This window comes from Halichoeres trimaculatus, unplaced genomic scaffold (genome assembly GCF_033239565.1).
Source record: "Halichoeres trimaculatus isolate MK-OKI-2021-1 unplaced genomic scaffold, fHalTri1.1 fHalTri1_scaffold_7, whole genome shotgun sequence".
NCBI classification, from domain to species: domain Eukaryota; kingdom Metazoa; phylum Chordata; class Actinopteri; order Labriformes; family Labridae; genus Halichoeres; species Halichoeres trimaculatus.
Genome location: NW_027437185.1, coordinates 36,838,656 through 36,864,964, shown reverse-complemented (window position 1 = coordinate 36,864,964; position 26,309 = coordinate 36,838,656). Strand labels below are relative to the sequence as shown.

Genomic DNA, 26,309 nt, shown 5'->3' with positions numbered 1-26,309 from the left:
AAATAATTTTTAAACGTTTGACTGAAATTGCACCAATTTCTCTAAATCAAACCTGAATTGTTTGTAAAGAATAAGTCAAATCTGCACATGAAGAAGTAAAATGTACTTGTTTAGTTTTAAAAAACTTGTTGAAAAAGACATTTTCTACTGGAAATAAGACAAAAACACTTGATAAGATATATTGGATGATAACAGACAGGAGTTACAAAGGATGGAAGCCCCCTCCCATTTGGCAATTTTTACTTTCCTTGATCAGTCGGCAGTAAATCAAGTTATTTGAGCACATCAGGCAAGTTAACACATATGCAGGTTAGTTTTTGGTGTGATTACAGGAATTATGAATTAGGAATACTGTATTAATCCCAGGGGGAAATTTGTATTATCTTTGCTCTTTACGTAATGTAATAGGTGGAAATAAGATGAATAGGGACATACAATCAAATAAAATAAAACAACTATTAGGTATACAAAATAAATAATCAGTTAAGTATCATTAAGAAACCAGATAATTATTTACATAAGGAGGTAGACAGGGCAAGATGAACTATTTGGAACAGTTATTGCTCCAGGTGACGGCATAACCACAAATAACAACTTGTGAAATAAATGAATCCACGACCTGATTGGTGAACTGACGTTTCAGCAGGGCGCTCTGTGGTGAGGGCTGTCATGGCTGGCATCACGACCAAACGATCAAAGAGACAAAGGAGAGAGCATCCATCCCCTTCCTCCATATTTTCTGTCTCTTTGGACACGCACACACACGCACACACACACACACACACACACACACACACACACACACACACACACACACACACACACACACACACACACACACTCCTCTGTGTGGAGACACTCGGCCCCTCTCAGCTCAGGGCGAGGGTAAACAAGCCGATGTTTAGTTTTCACGGAAGTGGAAACTGATCCTGCCGAGTCGCCTCTGTCACTCAGCAACGTGTGTGTTTATGTTTGTCTCTTCAGTAAGTATCTGTGAGCCGCAGCATATGTGAGGGTTCAACTCTGTGTGTGTGTGTGTGTGTGTTCCTGTGTTTTTGTTGATACTCTCCATCCTTACTGTAAATTTCTTCTGTGTAAGCTCTCTGGGGGAGTAACAAACAGGTTGTTGGTGGCCCCTGACAGGGAGCTGGGCTTCCTGATGCTGAGGCCCGTCGGGTCAGAATCAGAGCCCAATGATTGGTGGAAAAATCAAGACAGCACTTACCTGGCTAAATATGGGTACCTTTCGCAATTAAAACAATATGGTTCCTGGCAATCAGTATCGGTACTCAAGGGTACCAATTTTTATTACTTTTTTGTGTTTATGTGGTAATAAATATCAATTTGTTTGATTATAAATTCTAAAAGTTTTTCAATTTAACATATTTATTCCTCAATATATAAACTTGCAATGCTGTGTTTATGGCCAGCATGGAAAATTGCCTTTTTTCCCACTCTCTCACAGTCACTGTCATCAGTGTTGGGAATAACGAAGTTAAAACTAATGCCGTGACTCAATCAAATTAATTACTTTTACAAATGTTATAACACCGTACTGTTATCGAGTGAAATGAGGCGTGTTACTCTGTATCCGACCTGGCTCGCTCAGCCAGGCTCAGAGAGGAGCTGTAAATAAAATGTGGGGAAAAGCGTCAGACACACGAGTAATGATGAGAACAATCATGTTGACATGTCTGTAACAAAGAGCTGATGCTAAAGTCAACTTTTCATCAACAAATATCACACAGCTTCCTGTGTGTGTCTGTGTAACCTCAGTCAGAGAGGATCTCCAGCAGCGTCTTTGGATCAAACCAACTCCAGGGAGAGGGGTGGATGCTTTCCCAGGTTTGAATGTAGTCAAACTGTTAAAGTATTAGCGATGACAGGAGCAGACTTCAAAATAAGGGGTTAATCTGGAGAAATGACAAGCTAGGAGTGGAGCAAGAGACAGGGTTAAAGCCTTGATTCAAGTTGTTGGAAAACAAAAATGAGGTCTGAATTGATTGTAACAAGTAAAAAAAAATCTGCCAATGGAACAAGGAAATTTTGCTTGACATTTGCTTAAAACTAGAAAAATGTCTTAATACAAGAAACTTTTCTCTTGTTTTTATTGGCAGATTTTTTTTTTTACTTGTAACAAGCAATAAAACATTTTCCTGGACTGATACGGCAAATGTGGCTCACATTAAGTCTAAAAAGACATTTTATACAGAAAGTAAGACAAAAATACTAAGTAAAAACTCTGTTTTTTGCAGTGTAAAAGGCAAAAACAGACGTGTGAACTAGAGTCCGATATTGGATTTTTGGGGCTGATGCCGATACCGATACCATGGGGGCAAAAAAAAGCAGACATCCAATATATCGACCAATATCCGATATATCGGCTGATATATATAATAAATTTATTGATATACACAGGATATACACTGTATATAATCACAAATCATTATAATACTCATATGATTCAAACAGAGACAGAACACTATTAAATTAAACAAAGGAACTTTAGTTATAAAACTGCCAACATAAAAACTGTAGTGTAAACCAATGATAAATAAGAACAAGCTCTAAACACAATAATAAATAAAGAAGTCAAACTTTAAACACATTAAGTATAAAAAAAAAAAAAAATGTAAACACACAATGAGCAACTTACATGACGTTAAAACGCTGTATTATATTCTTACATTAGATCATGGAGGAAATATGAATTAACAATAGCATGTATCTCTGTTTATCTTACAAAAAAGCAACTAAAACGATGTTAAAACATCATGCATGCCAATTATGCATGACGTCATTCGTCATGCATAATCGGCCTAATTAATCAGCCCCATCGATTAATCGCCCCGACCAATTAATCGGTCGGGGCGATTAATCGGTCTGGCTCTAGTGTGAACATTACGTCCCAGAGCAAAACTTGCGCAACAACTTAATTCTTTGGCAAAACTGAAGGTTTTTCAAAAAGGTAACTCAATAATTACTTTCCCTGGTAACTTATTACATTTATAAAGGAGAAATTCAGTTACTAATTAAGTTAACTTTTGGGGGAAGTAACAAGTAATTGTAACTTATTACTTCTTTAAAGTAATTTGCCCAAAACTGGGGGAGATGAGTGCAAAAGCGCCCAAACCATAAAAGCTAATGTGGCGAAAGAGATTAGACATGTAAAGTAATTTCTTAAACAAAAATAAAATCAAACCTTTGTATGTTTACTTTTCTAAAGTCTCAGCACGAAGAACTTCAAACCTGAAGTTATAAGTTAACTCAATGAAAACTATTATTTGGTTTAAACGCTCATATCTAACCCAGTAGCTATCCCTAAATCTGTCTGGATGTTTTATCTGCTTTAATCGTTATGAGATGCTTGTTTTTTTGCGATGCATAATGCAGAGTCAGCACATTAAATGATTGGTCAAAGCTCCAGTAAACAGACACCAGCATCCTGTGAATGTCGTCCTCTCCAGATTACCATAAGTGTGAGGTGGATCTGAGGCTTGTGGCTCTGTCAGATTCTTCAAAACCATGATCCCTGAAGTCCTCTTCTTCTCTTCTTTCTTCCTTTTTTTTTTTTTTCCTCCCTCCACCGCTACACGAAGAGGACGACAAGGGCTGTCAGAGAAACACAAAGCACTCAGGGTTGCGTGTTTGGAGCCGCCTGAATGGCACCAGGCCTAACGAGAGCCCGGCAGGGACCCCGAGGTGGGCCTGGCACCTGCAGTCTGTGTCTGAGGGGAAGTGGGGGCGCTTTATGTGTGTGTGTGTATGCATGTGAGGCTTTACATGCATGTGTGGAGGCAGGGGGTGTATAGTCAGGATGTCACCGTCCATGGCCAGGAATTTAACCTCTGCTGACAGTGTGGCGAGGATTGCTCAGTGAAGCGGAGACATTTATTGTCTGAAAAGTGACTGCTGAGACACTGAAAGTGCATGAAAACAGTCACAAAATCAGACTTCTAATGGTTTGTCATATCCAACATGTCCGTGGTTGTTTTGTTGCCTTTTCCAACTCTGAATTGTAAGTTGCGGTTGATACAAGCCCAAAAAAGTTCATTACAGCAGCGACAAAGTCATCGATCACCGTTCGCTTCTGCGTCTGAGGAGGGAAGGTTGGAGGTTGCCCACAGGCTCTGAGGCGGATTATGGAAACCAGACCTGGCGAGTTTACACTGAACGCAAGGCCCCGTAGAATTAAACTGCGAACTGTGGACAGCTCACAGGAAACGCCTCTTTGTAAAGCAAACATACATGTATTTTATGGCAGCAGCTCTGCTGCTTTTTTATTTCGGGCTCCAATGAGTCGACATTTCAACATGGCCTCCGTCTAATTTCCTCTGCTTTTCTTCACCTTTTTTTTTTCCTCCCCCCTCCTGGTTGGCCAACCTTTCCATACACACACACACACACTGCCCATCTATTCCTATCAAAATAAAACCACCGTTCTGGCAGCAGCCATTTTTATTTTCCTGGAGGTGTGAGGGCCAGCCAGTCTGGGTTGTTTTGACAGATTCAGGGACTTTATTGTGGCCTCCAGGGCAGCTGGAAGGGGGTGTGTGTGCCCCCCTGTCTCCCCAACCTCACCACCCTCTTCCCCAAACCCAAAATGAGAGCGACACAGCTGCTGCTGCCCCCGGCTCCTTCACCTGGTCCCCACATGAGTGTGACCCTCCAACACGCCGTAAAAGGAAAGAGAGGTGATCTGAAAGTACTCCAACTTTTATATATTCACCTGTTTACCTTTTTACATGTAGCTACACATAACTACATTACCTCATTGCTTTGCATCCTGGGAAATGTTGTCTCAAACAGAGAAAGAAGATATGGGCCTTGATGCACGTCCAGCCATAAGCGATGAAACCAAACATTTGTACGCACCATAAACTGTAAAAAAATGGACGTCATCTTCCTCGACTCGAAGTGAGGTCTCCACAAAAACTGCTCCCCCTGGTGGCTGGCTTTAGTATAGGTCAAAAAATCCATCTCCCCAGTCATTCCAGATGGGCTGTGGTCAAGCTTTTAAAAATTAATACGTCTGGTATTAATTGGTAGAAATGTTTCTCATCCTGTCGTAAAACAGCGCTACCTCCGCTGCAGAGCCACAGCTGGCTACGAGGCGCTCGCCACTTAGTGTATCAGTCCGCGCGTGGCGTGCCAGATATAAACAAACGCAGGTAGTCTGGCAGGACAAAGAGACAGGATGAGAACTAGAGCCTTATTTAGCGGTGTTTTTGTGTGAAAGTAACGGGCTGAAAATTTTCAAATAAAGCGTGAATGCAGACCGATATCAGATTATTTTGGTGGGAGTCCATTTATTTGTGTTTTTGGTCAAGTAAAATATGGCCCCGTCTGAGTGCAGAGGAAACCGGCAGAGGAGCAGAGAGGGGGTGTTTGGTGCGAGCGCTCTGAGCTTCTGCTGCACAAAAACACTGCTGTAGGGGTAATTTCTGCCCTAAACCTTGTGATAGGACCCAACTGGTTCCATCCCAGAGTATCACTTTAAGACCAGTTTACACCAGGCGGTCCAGTTTGGACCAGTACTGTCAGGTTGGCTTAGTTAAGACTGATACTGTTTGCACTTCCACAGCCAACTGTGCCCCCTCGAGGTAAGCGGGGTGTAAGCCAAGCGCAGATAAATGCATCAGTTACACAATAGCGTGACGCCATAGCAGCGCAATACAGTGTACCCTGCTAACAAATCCAATGAAGAAGAAAAACAAGGCAGTAAACAAGGAGCAACGATGAAGACATCCAGCAATTTGGATCAGTTTAGTCTGGCACCCCAACAAAAGGGTCTAAAAAAGTGGGAAAGTTTGTCTTGGTTATTCAGAGATCCGTCCCAGGATTTGTCTATGGGAACGCCACAAAATGCGCGCTGTGCCGAGACAAAATGAACTGAACCGCTTGGTGGAAACGAGGCTTAATAGATTTGTTTCTGTAATAACTGATCGTGCATACGGACCCTACTCTTCGTCCATATACTTCCAAAACAAACGCACGCTTTAGCAAGAATCACGTCTTTGCATCAGTGGGTGACAGTGCTCATGGGAAACAGAGTCTTTATCCTTGAATTAAAACACTTCCAGATCCAAAGATGTCGCTGCGATCAACACTGAACAGGAAGTTTTAAAGAACTTGGTGCAGCTTGGTTTTACTCACTCTGGTTTACTGAAAATGTGATGCTCATGATAATCTGATAACTTGTGTTTTCCTGTGCTTCATGCTCTGTCAGACTTGTTGCTAAGTCAATATGTTTCCATCTAAATAGGTAGAAAACTCGATGAAATAATCCAGATTTGTCTGAAAATGTGCCCTCCTGAAACGTCAGCTCCACTTTGCCTTCAGAGTGATTCAGTCAGAGTAAAATATCACCTGTTCCCGTGGTTTATGCCTCGTTTTAAACCTACAAATCTCCCCTTTCTCCAGGCTGTGCAGAGACTCCAGGACAGTAGGGGGTTAACTGCATTAGAGTTATTTGGTTCTTGGACACGGTGGCCCCGCCTGCCGGATGCAAGTTTGACTCAAGGGCAAAATCCAGAGTGAAAGCCTCTCATGTTTTTGACTGGTTGCCAACTCTGCTGCTTGCTCTCTGTTCCTCACTCGCTGGCTCTCCCTCTTGTCATTTTCCTCCTCCCCCTCTGTCTCTCCTCCCTCTGCCTCTGATTTACTCTCTCCTTCTCCACGCTCTGATCCTCCCTCACATGAAAACCAGTCCTGACATAAAGCAGGTCCAGTGTCCGTCTCAACGCAGCGCGGCCCAGTCCAAAATTATGTCATCTTCTGTGAAAGTCTTCAGTTTGATGGTGTGAAGCTTTTTAACTCAAATATTCTGGGATATTTGGCTTTGAGCAGATAAACTAAACAGGTGTGAGATTTTTTTCTGCTCGTTGACAAACAGCAGATGAGTTAAAACTCTTAGAAAATATGTTTTCCTGTAACCTCTGACCTCTTCCCCTGATAATGGTCGATTAAAGTGTTGTCAGGTTTGATTGCTGCAAACTGTGGAGCAGTTTCTGCCAGAAAAGCTCTTGGAGTAGCATCAGCGTAATGCTCCAGAAGTAAGAGGAAACAGAGGGCTATGAAATCATTTTTTTTTGTACCAAATTCAGTTTTTCTATTTCTATTTTTTCTAATCTGTTACTTTCTTTACCTCCCCAGAGTTTGTGCTTTTGTGTCAGTGAAAAAAATGCTCCTTAATGACCTTGCAATGTGATAAACCAATGTAATATTTGCCCAGTTTTTCAAGTCAAAACATAATGATGTTAGAATAGCAGCGATGCTAGTCTGTTAGTGTGGGTTAGCCTGGCTAGCATTAGCAGTAGATGGTGTTTTCTTTGTTTTCCACATGGCTTTTGCACAAAAAGTGGCCACTAGTCAGTGGCAGAATTTGCTGCAACGAAAAGCCTGATGGATCTGTGCAGCGTTTTCAATGAGAAACATGAGAAACATCACATCATTTACAGGCTTTGCTGATCCCTAGTGAATGTGCCACACCAAAAACTGACACCAGGCGGAGTTGTCTCTGGACACATTTCAGCAGAAAAACTCTCCTTCTCCTTTTGATGACAGTATTTAACTCAATTTGTGTCATTTTCTGCAATATTATGCGTTTGGAAGTGGACAATTATTTTAAGTTGTTAGTCGTTTTTAGTGACCAATTCCATTCCAATTCTGTTTTCTGTTAACGTAGAAATCATAGGGCCCTAAAAATGAAATATGTGCATAATAAATGATGGCTGGCAGAGCTGGCCCAAACTTTCATGTGGCCCTGAGCAGATTTTGAGTCAGGGTCCTCTATTTCTGCTCTATCTATGCTAGCAAACAGTGTGGGCTTTTAAGTAATATTTGCTATCAAACGTTAGCAAAAACTTTGCTTTAAATCTGAAGAAAAAGAAGCTGAAACTATCAGGGCCTACCTCGTAAATCAACTGAAAGTAAAGCTTAATTGTACACAAATACAAAGAGGTTAGCATAAATAACATTTTTAAGGAGTCAAAAGATTATTTCCCCTGTTTTTAACTAGCTAGCTAATTTGCTATTAAAGGCTACAAAAACCTCCCTAATAAACATCTCAAACACCTTTATCGTAGTGTTTTCCTCTTCATCTTCTCTTTCCCTGACCCCGAAGGATCAGTACTCTTTGCAACATTGTTTTGTCGTTAGCTATCGTAGCACACACTGCACAGCAGGAGGCTAACATCACCGGCACTAAGCCTCCACCTGCAGCAGCACTCTGCTGACATGAAACTGCGTTTTTGTTCAATAGTTTACAGTTGATTGTGTGGAAATCATCACTCATACAAGCAAAAAAATAAAAACTAAAGAAATGTATTTTTATTTAGTTAATAGCTCTTGGGTAGGGATGGGTACCTTTCACATTTGAAACGATACGGTACTGATGCCTGGTACCTGGCAATCAGTAACTAGCTACTTCATGGTACCAATTTTCGGTACTTCTTTGTGTTTATTTGGTAAAAAATAATCAATGTGTTGAATAATAAAACTTTTTTTTTTTTCTAATTTAACAAATTTATTCTTCAAAATATATTATTGCAATGCTGCGTTCATGTCCAGCATGGAAAATCCCCTACTCTTCCACTCCCTCACAGTTAGAAGGATGCATTTAGGGACCCAAACATGGTACCTTATTATTTTACGTGAATCGGTTCCTGGTACTTTTGACACAATTTGGTCAGTACCTATAAAAGTACCTAATTTGGAACCCATCCTTACTTCTGGGGGCCCCCTAGTGGTTGCGAAGCCCCAAGCAGGTGCTTAATTCGGTTAAAGGCCCATTTACACTCAACGTTACAGACACTGATGGAAAGCTGAGTGTAAATTTTGTCCCTATTTCTGCACGTTTCCATAAAGCGTATAGATATGGACCAAATGTACCACCGTAAACCACAGGGGGCAGTGTTGCTTTTACTATCCAGTAACAATGGAGGAACTTTTGCGATGTATTTAACAGCCCACGACCTCCTCCTACAACACTTCCTCCATTTTTGTCTTTTATGCAGGAGCAACATTAGCAAAACTCCTCCACAGTCTCCATGTTTGTTTTTGAGTTGGTTGGTGTCATAAACTTTTGACTTTGGGCTGCCCCCCCCCCCTGGTGGATGTACTGGTTGACAGTAATGCGTCAAAGCATAACCACGTCATGCTCCGACTGCTCTGTTTCAACCTTTCACAGCTACACCTCACATTTTAAAGTCAAAGTAAACTTCTATCCTTACAGTTGAACCAAGCAGCACATATTCAGCTTGAAAGAAGTAGACTTCCTTTTAATCAGCGTTGAATGTCTACATGTTTGTACTCTATTCCCACATTTGAACTCCAGGAGTAAACCTCTCTGACCTTTCTGTGAGCTCTCAGTTCCCATCACGTTTTTAACATTTTTCTTTGGTGTGTGTTCTTGAATAAATATCCAGGGTGGCCCATCAACGAGTCAGAGTGACTCACCGAGGCGTCTGAGGATTGCAGACTGACAGGTTAGGAAACCACATACGGCAAATGCCTGCAGGCAGGGAACAAAGTCAACTGATGTCTCCTCAGGGCAAGACACTTCTTCAGTTCAGTCAGACGGCCTGCTATCAGCCCGCAAAGAGGAGAAAGCACAGACGAAAAAGAGTTTCAAAAGCAGAGATAGATTTCCACAGATGTGTTTGGGAGAACTTAGTCATCTCCTCAGTATCAGGGACAGAGTTTCCTTTGGTTTTTATTTGATCTGCAGGAGAATGAGCAGCAGAGTGGATCTGATCTGCATTCAGCCGCCCTGTGTCTAAGAATACAACACCTGAAACGCGTGGGCGTCCGTTTGTAAACAGTGAGCAGACGCAGCTCAGAGCAGGTCAGAAAGAAGCCGGCCAAGAATGTGCTCAGCAGCTACGCTCCGAGGAGGAGATTCTCAGCATTCCCCTCTGGTTAGGGAGAGGTACCGACCTTCGTAGATAGGAAGTCGTCTGTCATTAGGGGGTAATCACTTCTTGAGAAGGATTGCAATGCCTGGAATGATTACTGTTGTTATCAGCGGTGAAACTTGGCACACAGAGCGGATGAGGGTTATTTTTTCCCTCCGCGGTCGCTCCATTTTTTCTCTTTGGCTGTTTTGATCAGCTCGACTGATCCAATGAAGGCCTTGTTTGTTTTTGGAAAGTTTCTCATCGTCCCAATGTGCTTGGTTTCACTCTGTCTTCAGCGCACTCATCCAGATTTAATGTTGTATAAATGCTTGGATGTTGACTTAAAGCCAGTTGGTATTTCTCACCTAGGGGCATTTCTAATTACTAATGGCTCATGTGTAATGATGCCTATCATGTCAGTGGTGCAACAAGGTAGATGCTATCCGTCATGCAGACTCATGTTGGGAGAGCGTTGGTGGATTTCTGTCTCCCACGCCACTTTTCTGTGTTTGTTTGCAGGGTTTTGGTCCCTCAGTCCTCTCAAGTAGCTCGTCTGGGTTCCTTAGTCTGGAGCAAGGGTCTTCAACCTGTGGCTCTGGAGCCTCATGTGGCCCTTTGACTCCTTTGCAGTGGCTCCTTGTAGCTTTGAAAAAAAGTAATTGTAATAAAGAATTTTTTTTCTTACAGAGGGTATCGATGATTTAGGCATGGGGAGTGGATATAATAATGTGTTCAATTTTTATTGAACTAAATATGAAACCCATCTTGCAATAGAGCTTTACAATTTTTTGTGCTTTTTTAATATTTGCAAATCCTTCTTTTCTTTTTTCCTTTTTTATTTCACATTTTTGTTACTTTTTTATTTTTTGTAATAAGAAAATAATCCTGAATATTTAAAAGATTTTTCAAATTTTTCCAAAATTTTAATTAATTTGAATTTCTAAGAATTTTTGCAAATCATTCAGACTAAATTTTATGAACATTTTGCAAATGTTTAACTCTTATTTGTTTTGTAAATTTTGCAACTTTTTTGATTTACAATCAAACTTTTTTTCCAATGTGTATATTTTGGCCAAATGTTTGAAAATTTATACTTTTTTGGAACTTTTGCAAAATTTGGCACATTTTTTTTTACTTTTTTTTTTTGTTATTGTTGAAAAAAAGCAAATCTTTTCAATTGCAATTTTTTTGAAAACTTTTGAACTTTTTTAAATTTTGCAATTTTATGAAATGTACCATAATTTTATTTTTAAAATTTTTATCTAAAATTTGCAAATGTATTTAAAAATGAAAAGCTTAGACATCACATGTATAATTTTCTTTGGAATTTTTGCAAATTTTGCACTTTTTACAAATTTCATTTTTTGGAAAAAAAAATGCAAATTTTTACAACTGCAAATTTTTTTTTTTTAACCTTTTTGCATTTTTTTGCAATTTTATTAAATGTATCATACTATTTATTTTTAATTTTTATTAAAAATTTGCACATTTATGAAAAAATAAAAAGCTACGACATCACATGTACAGTTTTGTAAACACACACACAAAAAACTAATTTAGAGAATTTTCCACTTGAATTTTACTGTGTTTAAAATTTCAAACCCTTTTTTGTCTTTATTGTGAAGATAAAGTAGATTTTGTGTCTCCTGAATGACTCTAATCCAGGTGAGCTGAGGAAAAACAGCTCCTATGAAAGTAAAGGTTGCAGACTCCTGCTCTGGAGGTCTGCTCCTTTCCTTCTCTCCTTTCCTTCTCTCCTTTCCTTGCCCAGTACCTGTCAAGACTTCAGGTGGAATGATGCTGTTATCAAAAGAGCCCGTCAACGCTCACCCAACATGCCAGGCCAAGGATTTGTCTCTGGGGGTCCCCTCCTTCCCTCCCTCCCTCCTCCTCCTCCTCCCCCTCTCCGCCCCCCTCCCTGGATCCTTGAGAACAGGAAGTGTATCTTGTTAAGTGATGGATGGGCCCCCTGCTCTCGCTGAGAGGGAAGAAGGAAAAAAGCCTTTCTTTCCCTCCAGGGCAGTCAGATGAGTTTAGCAGTCTCAAAGCTGAGGGTCGGCTCTGCCGTCAGGGAGCTCCTTCAAGCCCTTGGAGCCTGAGCTCCTGGAAGTCACGGGCACGTCTCCATTATGTGTGCAGAGAGAATTACTGGCTGATAAAGTAGCAGACGGCATCCTCTGCACTCATAAACTGGATCCAGAATCAGAGACGACACAGAGCCAAGCAGCCTCTGCTGTGATGGCGTCTGCATGTGTTTGAGCGTTTCTTCGCCCGTGTGCGGAGGAGTGGAGCGCCGTGTGAGTTATTCAGCCGAGGGGTCAACAGGTTTGTGTTGGCACGCAGCCGCCAGATACTTCCAGGGGGAGCAACTCAGGAAGTGTCCCTGGCACGTCCTCTGTGAGAGCAAAACGCACCGCCGCAACTGGCTCGACCTGCTGTGACAAACAACTCTGCTGCACCTCCTGCTCAGAGACACAGAGCTACCATTTCCTGTTACCTGGAGGCTCAGCAGCATCAGACCCACTGGCTTTAAACCTGTGATCCATGCTGAGGATCACAGGGATGTTGTTTCTCTGCCTGTACCCCGTCACCCCTCGTCCAGGCCCTCTCCTAACGAGTGGAAGGATCCAGAAACCTGAAAACAACAACATTTCCTCTCCTGATGCACAGCTCTTTGTCAGCCTGGGCTCTGTTGTGGTTACCTAAGGGTAGCTACTAATGTTTGTCTCCAGTTTCCATCCTCTCATGTTCCACACACACACACACACACACACACACACACAGGAACACAGTAAAGCAACAGATAAAAGGCAGGAAAACTGTCCATCGCCCAGTGTACAATCAGTTATCCAGAGGGGAAATAAAGAAAACCATAAAACAAAACTCTTAAATAGCATCCTGCACACTTTGCAAACAGATGGACTTTAAATATCCCCTGGTTAAGACTGAAGAAATTTTCAATGCTGGTTTCTGAATGTTACTTTTTTTGGTACCAATTTTATAAAGTCAGTTTTGGGAAGAGCAGAGATCTTGGCACATCCACTTCTCAGGCAGGTGCATTGGATGAAGACTACAAAGTCCAAATTTATCAGAAGAAAGTTCCCGCACACTGGCCAACTTCCTGAAAGAAGAACTTTATTGTGATGTTTCGGTCATAGACCTTTTTCAAGCAAATGTTTGTGTCTTTTTCCGATGGCTTCTTGTGCCGGCACAAACATTTGCTTAAAAAAGTGAAAGTTTGAAAGTTTTTCTTTCAGGAAGTTGGCCAGTGTGCCACAACTTTCTTCTGATATCAATTTTAAGAAAAAAGAAAATGAAATTACAAATTCTGTTACAAATCTGGAGTTTTTTTTTTTTTAGCTGTAATATTTTTCCATTCTGAGCATTTTTCTTATGAAAAATAATCACCCATGCAAAATAACAGCTGCAAACAACCTACACCTTAAATGTTTTAGTAACTAGTAAAGAACTTTATTCAGATTTTTTTTTTTTTTTTTTTAATGTCAAAATATTCTTCTTCCCTTATCCCGGGAGTTAGAAACACCAAAAATGACCAAGAGAGATGAGAGTTAGCATGATGCATACAGACGTTAGCTCAGGCTGCAGCATACGTCATGGATCATACGAGCTGTTCGGGTCCTTGTGCATGCATGCAGCTCGTCTCTTTGAAGCTTGACAAACAGAGAAGTAAGCTGTTCCTGAGCACGGCACACTTCACTCGTGATCATGCTGACCAAACAGACTGGACTTTAGGGTTGAAGTGTGCTTGGGCTCGGTACGGATGGCCAGTAGGACCAAACTCTGAGAGGAGCTGCTGAGGACCTGTCTGAGTGTTTTGGATAGAGAAGGAGCTCAGCACTGCGCTCAGCTTGTTGAGAAGCAGCAGGTGCTGGAGATAAATACATGCTTTCACGTCAGTTTCCAAACTCCAGAAAAGTCTCTACCAAGGGGAAACATCCGGTCAGTAAAAATGAACCCTATGTGATGTGCTGAAAGTTGCTGTTCGTTGAGAATCCACTTGAGTCTGGCTGCAGAAAGACCGGAAGTCACGTTCACACCCAGACATAAAAACAGAATTTTTTTCTATGTCTGTGTAGAAGTTATTAAGATGGTTTGATTGTCCAATCAGAGGCACAGCTCAGGTCATGTGACCGCTGGGTGCCCTGCAACTGCTAAAAGAAAACCTAACAGTTAGCGTCATAGCGAATGTGGCTGCATCGGCGGATTGGCTTTATTTCACGGTTTCAGGAACAGACGGGTGACATCACGGATGCTTCGTCCATGTTTTGTACAGTCTATGGTCACTACATATGTCAGCAGTCGCTTTTCTCCACAAAAAGACGATAGATGGTTCTGAAATGTCCCTAGATACAGCGATGAAGCTGGCAACAACCTGCATGCTGGGGATTTTCCATGCTGGACATGAACACAGCATTACAAGTTTATGAAATGACGAACAAATACGTTAAACTGAAAACTTTGAGATGTGATTATTAAATCAATGTTTTTTGCCACATACACACACACAAAAGTACCAAAAATTGGTACAGAAGAGTACTGATACTGATTGCCAGGTACCAGGTATCTGTACCGTATCGTTTTAAATGTGAAAGGTACCCATCCCTAGCTGCCATTATCGGATCTTGATCATGTGATTAACTCTTTAGATAGCAAAACTTGGCATGTTTTGATACTTGGTTCTACTGTAGCGTTTCGGTTGGTGCCGTGAAAGAACCAGCCCTGGGTTGGGCTGGATTTTCTTGGGAGAGCATGAATCCATTTACAGCACATCAAGGAAAAGTCTTTTTGATGAGACTATGCTGGCTGACAAAGTTTCACTGTGAGTAGAAAGATCCGTTTTCTCTGCTGAGGAGGATTTCTTGGGTTTATTTTGTCGTGAGTTAAGACGCTGAAGCTGGGGTGTCAGAAAGACAGAGGACATCAGAGCAGAAGAAAGCCTGAGAGTTTTACGTGAATACACATAAATGCATCACCTCGTCGCTTTGCATCCTGTAAAAAAAATTCTGAAATAAAGAGAAGTGTCATTAAGAAGATCCTTTGTAAAACAGGAGCAGTTGGCTCTAAATGTCTACGATTCAGGAAGGAGAAGCTGGTGATTGATAAACGAAGTAACACCGAACTTTGCTAAAATTCTAAACTCATGCCAACTGATCCACTTTACCCACTGAGCTTACCATAGTTAGTTTACGTTAGTTGATGTCAGTTTGGGGCCGTCAGACTTGGACAAAACATCCGTCAACCTCAGTTGATCACTCCTGACATGACCTCTTGCACGGCTTGCGTCTGCATGTGTCCCCTGCCCCGTCTCCGCTGGCCCGGGTTTGGCCCTGCTGTGGCTCGTCTGGCCCAGAGTCAGGGCTCTTCTGTCTTGATGAGCAGCCTCATCTCACCATCAATGAAGGTGTCAGATCCAGAGGACGATTGTTTTCCTGCTGATTCTTCCTTTCTCTGAGCTCAAAGTTGAACGGACAGAAATTTGTTGTTTATTATTGAGCTTCTGTCTGGTTATACGGATCCAAAACCAAACCCCAGCCTGTCACAGCGTGGTGGAGGAACGTGGATGGAGACGGGGCATATTTGTCTGTCCGTCGGCCTGTCTGCGTGTGAGAGGCGCCTTCCACTTAATGACGTCTGACAAGCGAGACAGCGGCGGCTTTGGGTACTCAAGGACTGTTGTGGGGTCACCGAGATGTGATCTGGAGGAAGTGGAGGGCCGATCAGATAACGTTAGCGTTGTCTCCACGCTGACTGACAGAAGTGGAAGACTTACATCTCACAGTTCGGGTCATGGTCGTCTTCAGGGGAGCATAAAATCAGCTCAGGAGGAGAGGACGCTTTAATTCCAGGGATAAAGGTCAGAGGTCAGAGCCTGATGATTTCTCTCTGATAACAAACACAAAGGACGGCAGGGACACAAAGATCAGACAGCTTTAACATGTGTTACACTAAGCAGTCCAGGTGATCAGTGTGGATGTGTGAGGACGGTTTGTGAAATGTGGCGGTAAACCAGACTCTTCTTCTTTTCTGTTCCTTTCTGTTTTCCAGGCTCTGATGCGTCCAGGTCGCCTCGACCGAATCGTCTACGTGCCTCTTCCAGATGCTCCGACCCGACGTGAAATATTCGCTCTTCAGTTCCGCAACATGCCGGTGGCCCAGGACGTGTCTCCTGACGACCTGGTGCTGAAAACCAACAAGTACTCTGGAGCAGAGGTGAGTTACCGAGTCTTTGATGGATTTAAAATCAGTGACACTGGGAAAAACACTCAGCTGGAGTTAACAGAGGCAAAGATAGTCTCTGTCAGTGGAAGAAAAGATGTCTCTGGACTGAAACCTTTCCTCCATCTCCTCCTCTTTAATCACGGCCGACCGACCCGTAACGACGGATGACTCTGGCGCTCCTCGCACTGAGATGTTCCTGAGCTTTTCCATGATGTCTGTGTTGTGTCTGTGCTGTCTCACACAGCGTCCTCGTGATCTCTCAGCAGACGGGGGAGTCTTGGTACAAACACTCCTTTGTGTGACTGATGTTTCTCTCTGCATCAGTCGGCCGCGTGATTATCAGAGACTCACAAACTGCTGCTGTCCTCTGGGTCACAAACGGCTCAGAAACTAAACAGGGTCGTAAAAGAAAAGCTGAAAATTACTGTTAATTTTCACAGTGAGCTATGTGCATGATTACTAATGGTCCTAACACACCAGATGCTTCTATAGGTTTCTCTTTAAGTCCATGTGTCAACTCACTCACTCACAAAGAAACAGATAAAGCTGGACAGGAAGTGCAGAGAAACCTCCTTAAAACACAGACTGACTTTTAAAATAAAACAAACCCCTCTAAAACCAGATTGTATTTGGCTACGACGGCAACAAACTGACAAAATGAGCAAGGAGAGGATCATCACTGAGGTGGGTTTACACACACACAGTGATCTGACTAAGGTCATAGCTGGATTGCATTATCAACATATGTTGATGGAGCTATGCTCACTCTGTTCTTGGTAGGGATGGGAATTGAAAGCTGGTTCCTGTTGAGAATTGATAGGAAATGTGTCAATCCATTGATATCGTTAGCCTTTATGCTTAACGATTCCCTTATCAACTCTTTACATTACGCCAGAGCTGCCACACCTTATGCAAACTAGCCTGATGCGGCTATCTTAGCTGAGCAGTTAGCTAGCGTTTGCCAAGAAAACTCTGATCCAGGATTTTCAGAAAGAACCATACTTTGGGACATGGGACAGTCATATTCAATACATTCAGCCAGTGGCGATGGCTCTAAAACTGCAAGGGAAGCTCAGCTTCCCCTAAAATGTCTCCATAAAAAGTGTTGATATGTTCTGCTGTGTGAACATTTCATTGATAAAATCTGAGCTAGAATTCCTTCATCTTTAGTTCAGAATCAGCTCCTGTCACAGGTAACTGGCTCCACCTCCTTCTCATTCATCCCCGCAGCGTCTCAGCGCTTTAACACAGTCGGACGCTGAGCGTCTTCTGACTTCAGCGGGGAAGCGTAGAGTGGGTTGTTCCACTGTGGAAACTGGACGGTCATTGGATAAACGCTGGGCTTTGTCCCGCCCATCGGACGCTCAGCGTCTCTGGGGGTCTATGAGGCAGTGGGCTGGCCTGGACGCTGGGCTTCTGCATGATGATTGGATGATCTGTCTGAGGCTGAATCCCTTTTTGATTGACAGTGAAATGAGCCAGTCAGCGATCTTGAAGTATAACCCTCCACCAGAGCATCTTCTCAGTTCTACATTTATTTGTTCTGGACTGATCCGGAGGCTTTATCGATCCCCAGCGATCCCCTGTTGTAGTCTCATGTAGCAGCTCCAGATGCTAACAAGCTGACATGGAGGGTAGAATTTACTTTTAAATAAATAAACAAATTTTTGATGTAGGCTGGAAAAAAAATGAGCTTCCCCTCCCTGACTGACCAGCAGCCGCCACTGTATTCAACATGGTATAAATCTCCTTATTTACTGAAAACAGAATAAACAAACTAGTGCTAGCTCGATGCTAATGTTCATGGGAAATTACATTGATGCGCTGTATGACTTCAGCTTCATAATAGAATTTTTTTCTTTATTTAAGTCATTTTTGGGGCTTTTATGCCTTTAACTAGATTGTAGAGAGGACAGTGGATAGAGCAGGAAACAGAGCAGGAGTCGGGAGTGACATGCAGGAAAGAGCCCACAGGCTGGATACCAACCTGGGCCACCTGCACAAGGGCGACCCAACCCACGCCATCTGCACTCCCAGAACAGAATTTCAACTTTCACCACAGAAACATCTCACAGTTAGTCTTTGTAAAAAATACTGGAAACTCCAAATGTCTAAATACTCACAAGTAAATTAAAGAAAAATGACTTACAGGCTCATGGCTGCTTCATAACTACAGCAAGGTTCCGAACAACTTAAACAACTTCAGTCAACAGTACGATTTTGACTCATTTCTATATATATACACCCAGAGATATATATATATAAAATTTACAGGAGGAACTGCATGTAAACGTAATAACCTCCTCATAAAACAGAATAAAATAAAATGACGTATATGTGACTGGATGAATAAGAAGTTTTCAGGAGAATCATATTCAAAACCACAACAGTTGGATCCTCTAAAGTTGAGTTTGTCTTTCTCTGCGGTTCACCACTGAGGTTACAGGAAAGTGGTCAGGAAAAGCGATATGAAGTCATATTTTGGACTCAGCGATGATATACGACTTGCTTTAAGCGACACATCCTCCAGTGCAGCCAAATGACTGAGACAGAAAAAAAAACTTGTTTCCCCGAAAAGTTTCTTTCCTGTGTCAGAAACTGAGCTGTTTATCAGCTGTAAAATCTCCTCTGCTCAGGACGAGGAGGTGTCAAGGTGTCTCTGTCTCTCCTCTTGACAAAACGATCGTCTCCAGGGCAGGCTGAGGTTTCCTGCAGGGCCTCTCCGCTCCCTGATTCGTGACTCTGCAGCCCCCACCCAGAGGAAGGCAGCCTAAAGCAGGTGTACACCTGGTGGAGGTATGCAGCCAGAAACCAATCCCCTGCTATCAGGTGTTGTGTTTGACATCGGGGTTTCTGGTGTAGGGTCTCAGCTGAGGAATGGAGGTTTGCAGTCACTTGCTCGACTGAGCTCTCGAATCCCAACAAAAATTCAAAGACGTGCCACAGTCGGGCTGATAAGAGTCGATAGGCGGAGAAATCTGTGTGGGTATTACATTTTACATACCCACGCTATAGATCAAATTAGATTAGATGAAACTGGAAACTGGAGTGATCACTGAGGGGAAGTTTGGGAGAAAACAGGATACAGATAACAGCGCCACGCAGAACCAAAGATAACGCTGCGTTTACAAGAAAAAGGCACCATGGGACGAATGCAGCAAATCAGCAAGTAAATAAACAAACAGAGGCCTAAACAAAGCGGCCGTGACTGTTGATTGGTCAGATCTTTACTGGATGTTAAGTGGCCTCCTACAAAAGAAATATTTGAATGATGATTTGATTTAACCAATATAATAAGTAAATCTTTTTAAGTGTAAGTATAACTTTTGGATTTTTTTGTTTTTTTCCCCCAAATCTTTGAAAATATTCTTTTGAGAAATTTCAAGAATTTTTGCATATTTTCATGTTTGAATTGTTTTTTTTTTTTTAATTTTCAGATTTTTGTATATTTTAATTTTGCAATTTTTGCAATTTTTGTGAATTTCTAAATTTTTTGCAAATTCATTACATGTCATATTTTTATTTTTTGAAAATTTTGTCAATTTCACAAATTTTGCAAGTCTTTTGAATATCAAATTATTTGAATTTGTTGCATATTAAAAAAATTAAAAATTTAAAAATGTTTAAAAGGTAAAACAAATTAAAAATATTTGCCCATTTTTTAATGATCTACAATCTACAAAAAGACAAAACTGGAAGAAAAAATAGATTAAACTTCTGATTGAATGGGTTCATTAAACTGCCAACATACAAGCAAGATATACATCCTTGATATGTGGCAAGACATAGACAAACAAAAAAATAAGATGATTAGAGTAATATTATCAATAAATATTTTAAAATTTAAGTACCATTTTTGATTTTTCCTTTTTTTGAAACTTCAAATCATTTTTTTAAAATAAAAAAGTGAGAATTTTCAAGAATTTTTGCATTTGTTTTTTTAACTTTCTTTTTACCTTTTTGAATTTTTTGCAATTATTTTAATTTATATATTTTAAATTCAAGCAAATTTCTTCTATGTCATACTTTATATTCTTTGGAAATTTTTCACATGTTATTTTATTTTTTCAAATTTTATAAATTTGAATTATTTATCGAATTTTATAATTTTTTTTTCAATTTTTGGAATATCAAATCTTTTGAATCCTTTGCAATTTTTTCAAATCTAGATTTTTTTTTAAAACTGGTTATTTTAAAAAACATCTTTAAAGTATTAGAAATAAAAACTGATACATCATATGTACAATTTTATAAATAAAAAAAGATTCTTGTTAAGGCTATTTTCCCTAGATTTTAACTTTGTTTTATTTTTATTTTATTTTTTTACACTTTACTCTCTCTATTGGGGAGATAAAGTAAGTTTTGTGGCTCTATAATAATTTTCTTTCAGGTGAGCTGAGGCTGAATGGCTCATATGAAGGTAAAGGTTGCAGACCCCTGGGCTGAGGGTTTGACCTGCTGTGAAAAGGTACCCAGATTGTTAATGACGAGCTCTCTCTTTGCTGGGAGGCCAAAGACAATTAATTTTGGTTTCAATAAGTTTAAAAACTTTTCCAACATCCTTGATTTTATCTGGGTTAGACAGTTAGGGAGACCCTTGATGCCTGGGCGACCTTATTCACTGAGACAAAATGTTTTCTTAGTGAGTGTGATGGCCACGCTTCCATACCACACACCCTTTGGCAAAGTGAAACTTTTATAACTTGGGGGAATAAGTTCCTCTCTTGTAGGGATATTAAGCTCTGGACCTCTCCGTCTCCGTGTGACAGAGCACTGAGCCATTATATTTGACTTGGCGTGCTAACTGGTAATGCAGTAGGCAGCCGGGTGAGCCGCAGCGGACCAGCATTCATCTCCGTGCGTCAGGCCCCCGTGCTGCCAGGGAGCGGGCTGCATGAAGGATGGAGGTGGGGGGGGGGTCGTAAATCACCGGCATGATGCTTATTGAAGCTGGAGGCTGTTAAGAGACCATGAGACCAGGTTCAGTTTTCATATAAAACAGGGGCTCTCTGAGTTGTGACTCTCTGGTTCCCATGTTCTCGCTTGCTTAAGTTTCATTTTCATCTCCTTCACTTTGTTTTCGTCGCCTCGGGGTTTTGTGGTTTGAGGAAGAAGTTATGCCACCAAACTGAAACAGTGACGTGATAACTGCATCCTTTACGTCGACCTCTCCTGAGCCTTACTTTTCTTTTATTTGCTGAATCGTTTGATTTGTTCCTTTCCGCTTGTTGTAAACCTTCATTTTGTCTTTAAAAACACTTCAAATGTCTTTGTCTGGAATTTATGATTCACAAATCAGTCCCAATACCAGCCTGAAGGCCACGACATGTTTCTGGTTGCTGATGTCCCGCAGTGAGTCTGGAAATGCTTCCTGAAATGACAAAAATGTGTCTCTTTGAAGTCACTTTATTGATCTAACTTCAGGCACTGCTGTTCTGGTCCTTCAGTATGCAGCAGTCAACACATTTACCACATTCTTCTCAGGGTTTAATGATTGAAAAAGGGTTTAAAGATGGAAATATCTGCTTCTAGAAGAGTCTTCAGCTTTGGACTGCAGATTAAATATCCTCACTAATACGTCCCGTAACTCAGCTCCAGAGAGAAACAACAACAACATTATAAAATGCCCATTGTCAACAGCATCTGCAACATTCACCTTCATCCATAACTGTTCGTAAACAGAAGTACAATGATGTGTCAAGCCATGTGAGGAGGTTACGCACCATTAATTGCATTTTTTACTCAGAAAAACTCTAATTTGATGGACGGTTGTTCAGAGGGCAGATGTTTCCACACCAGAGAGAGATCAATGATGCCTGTAGATGTGTTCAGACCATCAAATATAAAGACATAAACTCATTTCAGTTAAGCTTAAACCCTTCCCAACCAGCACCTCTGAGTCTAAGACCTGGGTCATAATAAAACATCCATAAAACTACACCCAGAAAAGTTCTTCCAATGTGGCGTTGGTGTCTGGTGTTAGCTTCCTTAGCCACGTCTTTGAATAGCATGATGCTACTCTGCCTTCTGGTATTCCCTCTGTTGCTGGGTTAGCACGGCTAGCTTGTCCATCTTATTGGAGATAGATCTTACGTTCCCAAAACGCAGGTCAAAGTCGTCACTTCTCAACCAGCACGTTGTCTTCACCTCCTTCTCCTCACCTTGTGGGGAAACATCCGGCCTTGCACCAATTAGCATTGACGTGGTACAGGCTGCTAACAGCTGATTTCACATGTAAACAATGCAGCCATGATTGCATGTAGGATCTCCCGACAAACACAGGAGCAAAAATAGTAAAAATATCGCTGAATATCACCTCCTTCTCCTCACCTTGTGGGGAAACATCCGGCCTTGCACCAGTTAGCATTGACGTGCTACAGGCTAAAAGCTGATTTTGCATGTAAACAGTGCAGCCATGGTTACATGTAGGATCTCCAGACAAACACAGGAGAAAAAATAGTAAAAATATCACTGAAGACACAACTTTAGTTTAAACTTCCTCTGATTGTTTACTCTCCATGTTGAGTCCTAACGGTCGTGTTTGGTCATAACCTCGGCTCCGAAAACTTTTAATGAACTCCGCAAAGTAAAAACTCTGTAAAAGTGGTTCTGGTGTTTTAGTGTAGAGTGTGACCATGTTAACTGAGACCTTCAGCTGACATCACTGACATGTTCAGCTGAAGATCACCAGTTAGCACGGTCACACTTTATGCTAAAACACCGGTTGGTCCTCAGAAGAAGTTAGGTCCACGGTGGGGTCTTCTTTCTGACAACCGACAACTGAACACACATTTTTACACTGCTTACTGTTTGAATTCAGAGTTTAAAGAGCGATTATCCTTAGCGTGCATTATCGTGGCTGCACAGTGCACCACATCCTGGAGTTTGAAAACATGTCATTTGTAATTTTCTAAATCTTTGAAAAGTTGAAGTCGTGTGGATATTTTTAGGGAGAAATGTAGAAAAAGTCATCTAATTTATTTATTCATGCTTCGTGCACACACCTGCAAGTTTCCACTGCACAGCTTCTTCTGGCATGAAAACAATTAAACAAAACGCCCCCGCCCGCCCGGATTTCTCCCGCTGCTCCGCTGATCAAACCGGTCACCTTCTTCCACGCTTCCATTCTGACCGACCACGTCTGCTCCCACATTGTTGCAGACGCGACGCACCAACGGATCCATTGAGCAGCTTCTGTCCGAGTACCTGGAGCTTTGACTTTAATTACATTCCTGGGATTTCAGGCTTGTTGGAGAGAAGAGGAAGGTGGAGGCTGGAGGAGGAGGAGGAGGAGGAGGAGGAGGAGGAAGGGGGTCATGCAGGAAGACGCTGTTGTCAGCTCCAGGCTGGAAGCTTGTTAAAATCACCTGTCTTCCTACCTGCCTGGAGTGACATCTGGTTTCCCAACCTTTACCTCCCTACTAAAACCTCCACTGACACACACACACACACACACACACCCTGGGCTCACATGCCATGAAAGCTGCTGCCAGCTCACCTCTTCCATCACTTTTCCCAAACAGAAGCAACATTTGATACTGTAATGGCCGAGGCGTCTGGGAGCAGATGCAGATGAAACAGAGTTTAGCTCCTGAGGAAGACTTGATGCTTCTTCTTCTTCTTCTTCTTCTTTTTTCTCCTGATGATCAAGTCCTGACAGGAAAAAGACCTGGAGGATTTATCACACCCTGTCACTAGCGTTGAGTCAGCTCCAGGCCGTCTTTGTAGCCCTGATGAAAAGATGGAGCCCTCTCAGGTTTCAAAACAGTTCACTTTTATTTTGGTATATATAGATTTAATTGGAAACTCGAGCTCCAGCGTTCGCAGGTGATGAAGTCTTAACTTGTGTCTGGAGTAGACGTCCTGCTCTGCTGTCAGCAAAGGAACGAAGGTTGGAAATAAATATCTTGATGAAGATATTTTCAGCGAGCACTTGTCATATTGGTCACATCTTATTTTTGCTTCTTATGCAAATTCAGATATTTGAAAAACTTCATTTAGACAAAAATGACTCCAAACGTCTGAGGCTTGGATGAAGGTTTTGGTTAATGGTTGGGTAAATCTGGACTTTCATCCAGTGAAGTTCTCTTTAGGCATTATGATGCTCTTCCTGACATAATCTTTATTACATAAACCTGTTTATTTCACTTTTAAATGGAGTCTAGTTTGTAAGGAACACACATGTGTTATGAGCAGCAGAGCTGAGCATGTGCCAAATCTTCTCTGCCAATGCCAGCTCATTCTGCCTCTGACTCTTGTCGCATGTGTTTGAAGAATTCGCAAAACTTCAACACTATTGACAGAGTACCTAAATTTGATTGCATAATATGACTCAACTCATTATTTTTTGTTGTTTGCTAATTTCTCACCACATATCAAGCATGTATATTAAGCTGGCACATTGGCAGTTGACTGAATCCATCCACACAGAATCTAAATCTGTATTTTCTTCCAGATTCGTAATTTTGTAGATTAAAGATCATTAAAATCAAGGACACAATATTCTAAATGAGAAGTATTTTAAATTTATAAAATTGTTCATGTGATGTCTTAGTTTAATTTTTTATCTTTCAAACAATAAAAAAGCAACATATTCAAAGGATTTGAAATTCAATAGTCTTGCAAATATTTTTAAATTCATAAATTTGCAAAAAAATTTAAAATATGACATTTAAAAAATTTGCAAAAAAAAACTTAAAAATTGAAATATAAAAAAATACAAAAATGCAAAAATAAAACTTAAATGATTGGAGATATATATATATGAAAATATACAAAACAAATTTGAAAATTCTGACATTACAATTTTTCAAAAACATTACAAACAATTTGAAAAAGAAAATACAGGAGAAAATTTTTTAAAAAATAATACCTAAATTTGAAAATATATACTTATTGCTTAGACCTTCTCTTTTTGTGTGGCTAATGTTTTGCCACATATCAAGTGTGCACATTGAGCCGACATGTTGAAAATTGAATGAGCCCATCCATACAGAATTAATATCTTTATCTTCTTTGAGATTTGTTGTTATCTTGCCAGGGCTGTAAAACTTGAGGTTGACCTTTTAAAAAAATTGTCATTTAAAAAAATTGCAACATATTCAAAATATTTGATATTCAAAAGACTTGCTTAATTTTTTAAATGTTTTAAATTTGCAAAAATTTGAAATATGAGATTTAATAAATTCGGCAGAATTTTAGAAATTAAAAAAAATGCAAAAATTGAAAAATTGATATATAAAAAAAATCTAAAAATTCAAAAACTTTAAAAGCAAATTAAAATGTGGAAATATGCAAAAAAAAAAAATACTTTAAAATCTGCCATTCAATTTTGTTAAAAAATATTTTCAAAATTTGGGGAAAAAAAAACTTGTAATACCTAAATTTGAAAATATCTACTGATTATATTGCTTAATTTTTTGTTGTTGTTTGGCTATGTCTTGCCACATATCAAGTGTGTTTATTTAGCCGCACACAGAATTAAAATTTTCCTCTTGATTAGTCTTTTTGTAGATGTAGTTATCTTCCCAGGGCTGTAAAACTTGAGGTTAGCCACAGGTGCATGGAAAGTTGGTGGGCTGTTGATGTTGTAGGTCAGGGGTTCCCAGACTGTACTATGCAAAGGCCCCAAACAGCTTTTGCTTACGGCCGAGGACCTTATTTGGAAACCAACAGGCAATGCTTCAAAATATGTAAAGAAATGTCAATTTAAAGAATGTGTTTTCTAACTTTTATTTTCTTTTCTGTCTGCCAAGGTAGGATACTCTTTTCTTATATGTCACATTTAGTGTCTGAGTCTTTCATCATCAACACCCTCTGTAAGAAAAATAAAAATTCTTTATTTCAATGTTTTTTTGAAGCTACAAGGGGCCACTGCAGAGGAGTCAAAGAGCCGCAGGTTGAGGACCCCTGTTACAGAACCTCCAGTTTCAATAACAAAGAGCGCCACAGACCTCCCTGCTCTCTGATTGGCAGCTGACCTCCAGGAGGCGAAGTGCAAAAACACCGCAGTAATGAGCACTTAGCACATGTTGACAAGTTGTTGACAAAAAGAAAAATCTGGATTTCCTTGCATGAGCACAGTTCGGACAGAGCTGGAAGCTGCTGTTGAGATGTAAAACATGTAGAGGTCGCAGTGACTGACAGGCTGTGCCAACCTCGCCGCCCGCC

The 26,309-nt window shown here is 40.9% G+C and overlaps 1 protein-coding gene across 1 annotated transcript in view; it reads left to right on the top strand.

The window, feature by feature from the left end:
- afg2a (AFG2 AAA ATPase homolog A) overlaps positions 1-26,309 on the top strand; it is a 174,629-nt gene that overhangs the window by 125,846 nt on the left and 22,474 nt on the right. Inside the window, exon 16 of the mRNA XM_074674670.1 lies at positions 15,966-16,130. Coding sequence (XP_074530771.1) covers positions 15,966-16,130 — 165 coding nt within the window. The remainder of the gene's footprint in view (positions 1-15,965; positions 16,131-26,309) is intronic.